The sequence below is a fragment of the Rhinatrema bivittatum genome, chromosome 7 (genome assembly GCF_901001135.1).
Source record: "Rhinatrema bivittatum chromosome 7, aRhiBiv1.1, whole genome shotgun sequence".
In the NCBI taxonomy this organism is placed as follows: Eukaryota; Metazoa; Chordata; class Amphibia; order Gymnophiona; family Rhinatrematidae; genus Rhinatrema; species Rhinatrema bivittatum.
Window position 1 is genome coordinate 202,713,429 of NC_042621.1, and position 12,069 is coordinate 202,725,497.

Consider the following 12,069-nt stretch of genomic DNA (forward strand, 5'->3'; position numbering starts at 1 on the left):
TAGCTCCTAATATGGAACCTAACATTGTGTAACTATAGCATGGTTTATTTTTCCCTATGTGCATCACCTTGCACTTATCCACATTAAATTTCATCTGCCATTTGGATGCCCAATTTTTCAGTCTCACAAGGTCTTCCTGCAATTTATCACAATCTGCATGTGATTTAACTACACTGAACAATTTTGTATCATCTGCAAATTTGATTACCTCATTCGTCGTATTTCTTTCCAGATCATTTATAAATATATTGAAAAGTACGGGTCCAAATAGAGATCCCTGAGGCACCCCACTGCCCATTCCCTTCCACCGAGAAAGTTGTCCATTTAATCCTACTCTGTTTCGTCTTTTAGCCAGTTTGTAATCCACGAAAGGACATCGCCACCTATCCCATGACTTTTTACTTTTCCTAGAAGCCTCTCATGAGGAACTTTGTCAGACGCCTTCTGAAAATCCAAATACACTACATCTACTGGTTCACCTTTATCTACATGTATGTTAACTCCTTCAAAAAAAGTGAAGCAGATTTGTGAGGCAAGACTTGCCTTGGGTAAAGCCAGGCTGACTTTGTTCCATTAAACCATGTCTTTCTATATGTTCTGTGATTTTGATATTTAGAACACTTTCCACTATTTTTCCTGGCACTGCAGTCAGGCTAACTGGTCTGTAGTTTCCCGGATCGCCGCTGGAGCCCTTTTTAAATATTGGGGTTACATTAGCCACCCTCCAGTCTTCAGGTACAATGGATGATTTTAATGATAGGTTACAAATTTTTACTAATAGGTCTGAAATTTCATTTTTGAGTTCCTTCAGAACCCTGGGGTGTATACCATTCGGTCCAGGTGATTTATTACTCTTCAGTTTGTCAATCAGACCTACCACATCTTGGTTCACCATGATTTGGTTCAGTCCATCTGAATCATTGCCCATGAAAACCTTCTCCGGTATGGGTACCTCCCCAACATCCTCTTCAGTAAACACCGAAGCAAAGAAATCATTTAATCTTTCCGCGATGGCCTTATATTCACTAAGTGCCCCTTTAACCCCTCGATCATTTTAACGGTCCAACTGACTCCCTCACAGGCTTTCTGCTTCGGATATATTTTAAAAGGTTTTTACTGTGAGGTTTTGCCTCTACAGCCCACTTCTTTTCAAATTCTCTCTTAGCCTGTCTTATCAACGTCTTACATTTAACTTGCCAACGCTTATGCTTTATCCTATTTTCTTCTGTTGGATCCTTCTTCCAATTTTTGAATGAATATCTTTTGGTTAAAATAGCTTCTTTCATCTCCCCTTTTAACCATGCCAGTAATTGTTTTGCCTTCTTTCCACCTTTCTTAATATGTGAAATACATTTATTTATTTATTTAGGCATTTTTATATACCAAAACATATTGTATACACTTCATGTCTGTTTACACTAAATCAATGGGCAGTCTTTAATGACATGTCCTAAAATAAAAAAAAATATCATAAAATAAAATAACCCTATAAATAATAAAACATAAAATTATACTATAGTCGATTTAAAAAATAATAAAATACATACAATTCTTTCAAAATCAAACTAGCAAAATAAGGTTAATATACATTCTTAATGTTCTAATTTCACAGGGGGAGTCGTTAAAAGAAATCATACTGTAGTGTTAAAAGCCTGTGTAAACAACCATGTTTTTAGTTGTTTCTTAAAAGATTGAATATTCTCCTCTAAACGTAATTCAAGTGGGAGTGAATTCCACAGTTTTGGGCCAGCTATAGAAAGGGCCGTCTCTCTGACTGCATTAAGATGTGCTGATTTAAGAGAAGGAACTGAGAGAAGTACCTTGCCTAAGGACCTCAAATTGCGTGAGGGTGTATGAATATGAAGAGTTGCATTCAACCATTCATTATTATTGCCATAGATAGATTTATGGATAAGCGTGAGACATTTATATTTAATTCGATAGTGGATAGGAAGCCAGTGCAGGTTCATCAAAACTGGAGTGATGTGATCACATTTTTTGGAGTTGGTAAACGCGCGGCCGATTTTTGCAAAAGTTGTAGCGGGCGAATAGTTACCAATGGTAGGCCCAAAAAGAGGGCATTACAGTAATCCAGCTTTGTTAGTAATAACGCTTGAAGCACAGTTCGAAAATCATTATAATGCAACAAAGGTTTTAATTTCCTTAAAATCTGAAGTTTGTAAAAACCATCTTTAATTATAGTCTTTACGAATGCCTTTAGATGAAGTTCGCTATCTAATATAGCGCCAAGACTCCTAACTTCATGTTTAATGTTTAAAGAGGGCGGCTTAGAATTAATTTCACGTGTGATTTTATCGGTAACCTTGTTACAAATATACAGAATCTCTGTTTTTGTGTTATTGAGGGAAAGTGACATCTGGGTGAGAAGTTGATTAATGGAACTATAATAGATATGCCATAATTTCAGTGTAGTATTTAACGAATCTTTAATTGGGAGAAGTATCTGGACATCGTCCGCAAATATATAATGAACCAGTCCTAACATCTGAACTGTACTTCTAGGATGGTATTTTTTTTAACAATGACCAGGCCTCTTGTACACTTTTTACCTTTGTAGCTGCTCCTTTCAGTTTTTTCTAACTATTTTCTCATTTTATCAAAGTTTTCCTTTTGAAAGTTTAGCACGAGAGCCGTGGATTTGCTTACTGTCCCCCTTCCAGTCATTAATTCAAATTTGATCATATTATGATCCCTATTGCCAAGCGGCCCCACCACAGTTACCCTCCCTCACCAAATCCTGCGCTCCACTGAGAATTAGATCTAAAATTGCTCCCTCTCTTGTCAGTTCCTAAACCAATTGCTCCTTAAAACCGTCATTTATTCCATCCAGGAACTTTATCTCTCTATCATGTCCCAATGATACATTTACCCCAGTCAATATTGGAGTAAGTGAAATCTCCCATTATTACCGCACTACCAATTTGGTTAGCTTCCCTAATTTCTCGAAGCATTTCACTGTCCATCTCACCATCTTGACCAGGTGGATGATAGTATACTCCTATCACTATAGTTTTCCCCATCACACAAGGGATTTCTACCCACAAAGATTCAGTTGTGCATTTAGTCTCATGCAGAATGTTTATCCTGTTGGACTCTATGCCATCCCGGACATAAAGCACCACACCGCCTCCCGGGTGTTCCTCTCTGTCATTGCGATATAATTTGTACCCCGGTATAGCACTGTCCCATTGGTTGTCGTCCTTCCACCATGTCTCTGAGATGCCAATTAAGTCTATGTCATCATTCACTGCTATAGATCCTAATTCTCCCATCTTACTTCTTAGACTTCTGGCATTAGCATACAAACATTTCACAGTTTGTTTTTTTGTTTGTATTTTCATTCTGATTTTTAATTGATAGAGATAAGTTAGAATTTTTTAGCTAGGGTGAGTTTTTAGTTACAGGCACTTGGACTACTTTTCTTATTATTGGAACCTCACTGTCGGGATGCCCTAATTCTAATGCATCATTAGTATCCTTTGAAGATACCTCTCTCCGAACCATGCGCTGCTGAGCGACTGTCAGCTTTCCCCTTTGTTCTAGTTTAAAAGCTGCTCTATCTCCCTTTTAAAGGTTAGCCCCAGCAGTCTGGTTCCACCCTGGTTAAGGTGGAGCCCATCCCTTCGGAAGAGACGCCCCCCTTCCCTCTTCCTTGCACCATCGTCTCATCCACGCATTGAGACTCCGGAGCTCTGCCTGCCTCTGGTGACCTGCACGTGGAACAGGGAGCATTTCAGAGAATGCTACCCTGGAGATTCTGGATTTAAGCTTTCTACCTAAGATCCTAAATTTGGCTTCCAGAACCTCCCTCCCACATTTTCCTATGTCTTTGGTGCCCAACGACAGCCGGCTCCTCTCTAGCACTATCTAAAATCCTATCTAGTTGATGCGTGAGGTCCGCCACTTTCGCACCAGGTAGGCATGTTACCAGGCGATCGTCACGCCCACCAGCCACCCAGCTGTCTACATTCCTAATAATCCTAATAATAAAAGTTTTTTAACGTTATGTTACTCAAAGTTTTCGATGGTCCTTGTTCTATATAATGCTCTCAGGCGAGGTTATTGTTTCACTATAAACCGGTTTGATTTGTATCCCATGCAAGAAGATCGGTATATAAAAGTTAAAAATAAATAAATAAATAAATAATCGAATCACCAACTATGACGGCCGACCTAACCCTTCCCTCCTGGGCAGTAGGCCTTGGGGAGACATCCTTGGTGTGAAAGGACTATGCACCACCTGGAGAGCAGGTCCTTGCTACAGGATCCTTTTCTGCTGCACCAGGTTGATGCTCTCCGATCATGAGATCTTCCTCCAAGGCAGCACCAGGGCTGCCAGTCTGAAGTTGGGACTTGGCTACTATGTCCCTGAAGGTCTCATCTATAATACCTCTGTCTGCCTCAGCTCCTCCAGGTCTGCCACTCTAGCCTCCAGAGATCAGACTCATTCTCTGAGAGCCTGGAGGTCTTTGCATCGCATGCACATGTACAGTTTCTCACCAGCGGGTAAAAATCATACATGTGACACTTGATGCAAAAGACTAGGAAGCCCCCCTATTGCTGCCTTCATCTCAAATTTGTTCAGTTCCTACTTAAGTTTTAGGTTGCTATGGGAGAAAGAATGTGTCTAACATCCTTTAAAAGTATTCACTATATGTCTGGTAGTGGCCTACAGGGGAATGATCAAACTCTCAATAAGGTGGGGGGGTTTTTAAGTGGCACCTGCCTATAAATTAAAGGATGAGCTAGGGGTGGGAGGGTTGGGAAATACAGTCTAATTTCAGTTAGTCAGCCAGAGTGACTCACTGCTCTCTTGATTAACAAATGTTTGTACCTAATCAAACCAAATCACACTACCTTAACACCTCGCGGAGGAGGAGTCCCATCGGCCGCAGTTGAAGCTCTTCTTTATTTTCCTCCGAGCCGCGCTGCACAGTCTTCTTTTCGTCGGACCGACGCTGACCACACTAGTGTGGTCTCTTCTTCCCGCGCACGCACCCGATGCTCACCACTTCCTCTTCCGGGCCGCGGGTGGGGGGGGGGGCAGGAAGAAGAGACTATGCCGGTGCTGCCGACTCCAGCTATTCTGCCGCGTTCCGCCCGGGCTGACAGCATTTTAAGCCCGGGCGGAAGAGGAGTCCCATCGGCCGCAGGGGTTGACGTTCTTCTTCATTTTTCTGCGCGCCTCTCTTCTGCTCTTCGGGCCAACGCTGACCACACTAGCGTGGTCTCTTCTTCCCGCACACGCACCCGATGCTCACCACTTCCTCTTCCGGGCTGGGGGGGGGGGGGTGGGAAGAAGAGAGTATGCCGGTGTCGCCGACTCCAGCTATTCTGCCGCGTTCCGCCCGGGCGGAGGAGGACTGGGGAGCAGCTGGGTCAGCGGGGGACTGGAAAGTGTGGTGACACACTTATTTACTAGATTAGTCTGCGAGCCAGATGCAGCCATCAAAAGAGCCATATCTGGCTCGTGAGCCATGGGTTCCCGACCCCTGCTATAAAGCATAAATAGAAACATGCAGACAAAATCTGAACTGGAAACTGCAACAAGCCAGAAAGACTGTATGCAGTGTAACAAAGGAAAAAGAGAAAGATCACCAGTCCTCATAAAACAAATCAAGAAATATAAAATCAATAGTAGTAAAACCATAATAAAAAGAACAGATTATTTCAAAACAGCTGATGAATGGAATATCCAATAATTAAAAACTCATCAAAAATTTCTAGAGACCAGTATTTCAAAATAGCAGGCACAAAAACCCAATAAGGATAAAAAATGCTTTGCTCTGCATACCTGGGAATGTTTGATATCCAAGTGCCCTGAGATTGTTTTGAATTAGCAGGAGGAGGGATGGTTTGCTTGCAGCTTTCTCCTCTATCTGTCACACACAAAGCTGTCTCTTACACTGGCTCTCAATCACACACATATACACATGCTTTTTCTCTCACATAGGAATCATGCACATATACACGTGCTTTTTCTCTGTTGCTTATATATCCTCTTAATCACACATTTACACATATGCTGTCTTTTCTCACACACACACACACACATACACACACACACACAAACAGGTTTTCAATGGCATACTTACATGCTGTCTCTCCCTCACACACACAGACTCTCTCTCTTACTTATACACACAGGCTCTTAATCATACATACACATGATCTCTCTCACTTACACATGCAGGTTCTCAGTCATACACTTACATTCATGCTATCTCTCTCACACACACAGGATTTCAATCACACACAGGCTCTCAATCACAAACACATACTGTTTCACACAAACAGGTTTTCAATCACACTTACACATACAGGCTCTCAATCACTCACTTAAATACATGTTGTCTCTCTCTCTCTCTCTGTCACACACACACAGACACAGGATCTTAAACACACGTTTGCTCACTCACACTCTTCCCCCCCCCCCCCCCCACCAAACTAGCGACAGCAGCAACCTCCTCCATTTCCTGCCTTCGCGGCCTCCAGAAAGGACTCTCCTTGGTAGCGGGAGCTGACTTTGCTCTTCTTGTGCTCTGCGCCACGTTGCTCATTCTTCAGGCTGCACCTCTCTTCTTTGGGCTGTGCTGCTCGCACTAGCATGGTCTCTTCTTCCCACGCACGCGGCCGCTGCACTCTACTTCCTCTTCCGAGCCACGGGGGGGCGGGAAGAAGAGACCATGCTGGTGACGCTGACTCCAGCTCTCCTGCTGCGTTCCACCCGGGCGGAAGATAAGTTCCTATCTCGCTGGAGCAGGGGAGCAGCTGGGCCAGCGGGGGATCGGGAAGTGTGGCGACATACTGGTGTGTCGCGACATACCAGTTGAGAACTGCTGCACTATAGAACACTGCCTCCTATCCCATAATTTTTTTTAATTTCCTGAGGAGTCTCTCATGGGGGACTTTGTCATGTCTTCTGAAAATCCAAATACACTATATGAACTGCCTCACCTTTTTGTTTATTTCCACCTTCAAAACAATCTAAAGGAATGGTAAGGCAAGACTTCCCTTTGCTAAAACCATTTTGACTCTTCCCCATTAAAGCATGACTATATAATTATTCATAAAGGAATGGAGAATACAACTATATAGACTTATGGTGCAACTGCACCTTGTGTATTTTGCACACTTCTGGTTGCTCCTTCTCAATAAAGATATAGTAGAACTAGGAAAGGTACAGAGAAGGGGCAAAAAATGATAAAGGGAATGGAATGGCTCCCTTACAAAGAAAGTCTAAACTGGTTAGGGCTCTTCAGCATGAACAAGAGACAATTGAGAGGGGCTATGACAGTTTTTTATAAAATCATGACTGGGATGGAACAGATAAATTGGGAACAGTTATTTATTCTTTCAAATAGTACTAGGACTAGGGAGCATAGCATGAAACTAACATATATAAAACAAATTGGATAATGTTTTTTTCACTTGACACACAGTTAAGCTGTGGAATTTGCTGCCAGAGGATGTGGTCAAGGCAACTAGCATAGCTGGGTTTAAAAAGGGGTTTGAACAAGTTCCTGGGGGAAATATCCATAAACAATTATTAGCCAGCTGGATTGAGGGAAACTGGCCACTTATCCTTGGGCGGGAACAATAAGGAACTTGATCTATTCTTTGGGATCTATTGGGTCATTCCTGATGAAAGGAATTAACTATGCACAAAATTCAAATCTCTTCCAATGGAAGAGAGGTTGTAAAACTAGAGTTCATGATATAAAACTCCAAGAGGTAGACTCAGGAACAATGTCAAGAAATAATTTTTCATGGAAAGGCTGTTCTCCTAGGACAAGCAGGATGGGGTAACATCATTGGATGGAGCCCAGCATGGAAAACGTCTGTCAAAGTTTTTGGAACTTTGACTTAGCACACTGAGCATGCCCTTATACCATGCGACTATGCGGGGTCCCTCTTCAGTCTTTTTTTTTTTTTTTCCACAGAGCTTTCACCTCATGGTTAAGTGAGCTTGTGGCTTTTCCTTTGGAAATTGCTTTTAAAAACTTTTTCACCAGGTAATTTCTGGGTTTTTTTTCGCATTCCTCCGATGATGGGACCCTCTCGTTGTCTCCCAATAGGCTCCGTAGTCAGGCTTTTTGGCATTTTGGAAAGTTTATTTTCGCTCCATTGCCCCATGGCGGCGTGCTTCTATGCCTGCCAGCTTTGACTACCTGCCTCCACTGCTACCATGTATCCCTTTCTTTGCGTTTGTCATGGCCTTGTCTGCTTTTCGTCGGTGCCCCCAGTGCCCGAGGACCCATGTCCATTACGGATCCTCTGCCTGGGGGAATCGCATGACGTCCGAGGTTACCACTTGTGTGCCCAGATGACCCCCAGAGGATGTTACACTTGATAAGACTGAGAAATTCTTCAGGTCGAGAAAGTCTGAGCCATTGATGTCTGCCTTGGCACAGATGGAACTTGGAGCCGCACCGATGAACACCATGCATTGATGTCAGCGGGGCTGTTGGTCCCATTGATGCTGCCGGTGAATAGGGGTGCCGGAGACCGGCCCCTGTCTGCCTTTTCCAGCTTGAGGATGTCCGGTTCATCGTCATCGACCTCGGCACCAGGGAAAGACCAAGCCAAGCTCTGAGGAAGCATCAGCACCGGTTACCTTTGATGCATGGTGCCGGGCTTGGGGAGGCACTGGCTCATGCTGTGATGCCCCCCAAAGCAACCCCATGGCAAGGAGTGCCCATCCTCCATTGACGCCGGGGGTCCGCGACGGTCTCCACCAGTCTTGGTGCCAGTTGCTGATCCACCTCAGGGATCCAATGAAGATCTGGCCACCCCTCCTGCCTCCCAGTCAGTGTTGGCATCGGCAGCTTGCGAGGAGTCTAGTTGGGGGTGGAACGAGTGCTGCAGGCATTGTGCCTGTGACACTGACTGTACCATTGCCTGCGCTTTCCATTCTGGGACCACTGCTGGAACAGCTCAATGTACCCATCGGTGCGTTACCAACCCGACTGGCGTTTGTTTCCAGGAGGCCATCAATGCCCGGTAGGGCACTGATGCTTCCCCTGACTAATACAGTGCTCATTGCCAGTTCCTCCGAGGAGGAAGATCCATCGAGGCCGGCAGGGATGCCAAGGTGTGCAGCCTTCCACCCAGCGCTGCCGGGGCTGGCACCTGTACTACCAGAGCCCATACCTCTGGTTGAAGGCCGAGCACCTAGGGCCTCATTCTCTGTGGTCTACAGTGAGAATGAGGCTTCATATGACCCCTGGGGGACCGACATTGCAGATTCCTCCTCCGAGGACTCAGAGGCTCTCCCCTCAGAGACTTTTCCAGAAGAATAAAGGAAGAATCCACCAGAGGACTTAACCTTTGCAGGTTTTGTGTGGATTTCCATCTTATCCAGTCAATCGTCCTGCCAACATTCTTTTCCAGGCACTGCACAGTTTGGACTGCAAGAGAGCCTTAGCCTTCTATCTGGCATGGACAGAAACCCATAGATAATCCACCCAACCTTTTTTTAATTTCTTTTGATAGGAATAGGTTGGGAGTTGCTGTTGCTAAATAGACACTGTCCAGTTGACTAGCAGATTGCATCTCCTTCTGTTATGCCCAGATGGGACTACATCTTGGGGGTCATGTCAAGGCTCATTTTGTCAGAGCCATGGCAACATCAGTGGCCCACTTACGAGCAGTTCCCGTGGAGGAGAAATGCAAGGCTGCAACGTGGATTTCTCTCCACACATTCGCTTCCCACTACTGTCTGGATAAGGATGGCCGACGTGACAGGTTCGGCCAGTCTGACCTCAGGAATCTCTTTGAGGTGTAGAACCCAACTCTCCCTGCCTAGGGCCCATTGTTTGGGTTCAGGCTGTCTCCCTGTACCAACAGCAGTGTGATTGTTGTGCCTGTTGGTCCCCTTTTCTGTTGGGGAGCAGCCTGTAGCTAGGGATTCACCCATGTGTGAGGACTACCATCCTACTTGTCCTAGGCAAAGCAGAGTTGCTTAGCTGTAACAGGTGTTCTCCTAGGACAGCAGGATGTTAGTCCTTATGAAACCCACCTGCCATCCCGCAGAGTTGGGTTTCTCATATTATTTTATTTTTATTGTAATTCTATATTACAAGACTGAAGAAGGATTCTGTGTGGTAAAGGGCATGCTGGACATGCTCACTTTGCCTAGTCAAAAGTTCCAGAAACTTTGACATAAGTTTTCCGTGCTGGACTCCATCCAGTGATGTCACCCCATGTGTGAGGACTAACATTCTGCTGTCCTAGGACAACACCTGTTACAGGTAAACAACTGTGCTGTAGAAGCATGGAATACCCTCCCAGAAGAGGTGGTAAAGACAAGAATGATAATGGAATTCAAAAGGGTGTGGGACAAACACAGAGGAACGTTACTGGCTAGAGAATGAAAATGAAGGAATGGGATAACCTCTGTCACACCTAAAGTTTTTATATTTTTGCATTGGGGTAATATGTATGGAGCAGCAATTTATTTATTTAAAATATTTATAATCCACTTATGAGACCATGCAGTTTTGTTAAGGGCAGTTACTTCTCTTAACAATGGTAGTTAGTACCCTAAAATCTTGTTATGTTGACTGGATGGATCATTTACTGTTGTCATGACCTGGACTGGCTATTACTGGAGACAGGATGCTGGGCTCAGTGGATCTTTGGTCTGACCCAGCTTGGCACATGTTATATTCTTATGGTTTCAAAATAGCAGTTGAGTTATCAAAATTATTGTACTTACAACACTGAATCTCTACATATATTACAGGCCAGAACTACTTGAACATCTCAGAGAAACAAGAGCTGACAAGAAAAGGCTTCGGAAAGCTTTACGAGAATTTGAAGAACGTTTTTTGAAACAAACAGGAAGGTAAAGCATGTTAGTGCAATTTGTTAAAACTTACTGTGACTTGTTTGCAGTGGGTGTCTGGCCAAGGTTGTCCTCATAGGAATTGGTTCATGCCAATTAAATTCAGGCTACATTGAGCAAAGAGCTGGATTCTCCCAATATACAATACTCTGAGTCTTTAAGGAGGTGATTTCTGTCTTTGGAGTTACAGAAAGACAAAAAAAAAAAACTGCATAAAACTGGAAAACTCCTCAATCATGAATTCTGGCTTGAAACTGACCTTTGTAGATAGAATCAGTGTAACACACTGTGGGCCCTTGCTTCAGACAAGGTGAAAGGGATGTATATCTAGTGGGTTCAACTCTGGATGAGGCTAAGGTAGGTTCTTAACTGCAAAGTGTTTAAAAAAACTGGCTGTGAGACCCCAGGTGCGCTTCCTGCCATATTTAAGTGAACAGTCAGCTCTCTGTTTTAGCAAATATAAAGGCTGCAAGGCAAAGGTTATCTGCTCTCCTTCCTCTCTGATGTGTCCTGGGCCTGCCAGACTAAATGAAACTGTAAGGTCTCCGCTGTCCAGTGTACAGGGGCTTCTTCTCTCTCCTCCTCTGGCAATCTTTCATATCTGAGGTCTCGGTTTTAAAGGCCCTTTTATTCGCCTCAGTGTTGGAGAGAATAGTGCATCCCGGCCTTCTTACTCCTTTGGACTCAGCTTCAGAGACAAAGGGTTCCTGGGGCAATTTTTAACCTGCATCCTTCTTCCTGACTTAAACACATGGGTGAATTTTCAAAATATTTATGTGTATAAAATTAGCGAATATGCACATAAGTGGCTTGTACTTGCGAAATCGCTATTTTATAAATATCGAACGTATGCATGTATTTTACGTTTCATGCGCACATACATGTTGAAAAAATGGGCATTCCAGGGTGGGGCCAACAGTTACATATGTAAGTTGCTATTTTATAAAACACTTATGCATGTGCATTTGGCAATTTACATAATTTTACACCTGCTAATTATCTTGCGTAATTGATATCAGACTTTTTATTATGTACTGTTGGCTGGGTGGGTTGTCCGGGTGAACTGAGGGGGGAGGTCAGGCTGAAGAGGTCTCGATGGCTTGGAGAAGGACTGGGCAAACTGGTGGAGGAATCTGGAAAACTGGTCATTTCCCTGTACGTACCCGGATCAGTCCAGACTGTGGGTTGAGCCTCTTTTC

The 12,069-nt window shown here is 44.0% G+C and overlaps 1 protein-coding gene across 6 annotated transcripts in view; it reads left to right on the plus strand.

The window, feature by feature from the left end:
• FAM13C (family with sequence similarity 13 member C) overlaps positions 1–12,069 on the plus strand; it is a 389,871-nt gene that overhangs the window by 317,657 nt on the left and 60,145 nt on the right. For all 6 annotated transcript variants that reach the window (XM_029609761.1, XM_029609762.1, XM_029609763.1 and 3 more), the window contains one exon: positions 10,769–10,870. In XM_029609761.1, coding sequence (XP_029465621.1) covers positions 10,769–10,870 — 102 coding nt within the window. The remainder of the gene's footprint in view (positions 1–10,768; positions 10,871–12,069) is intronic.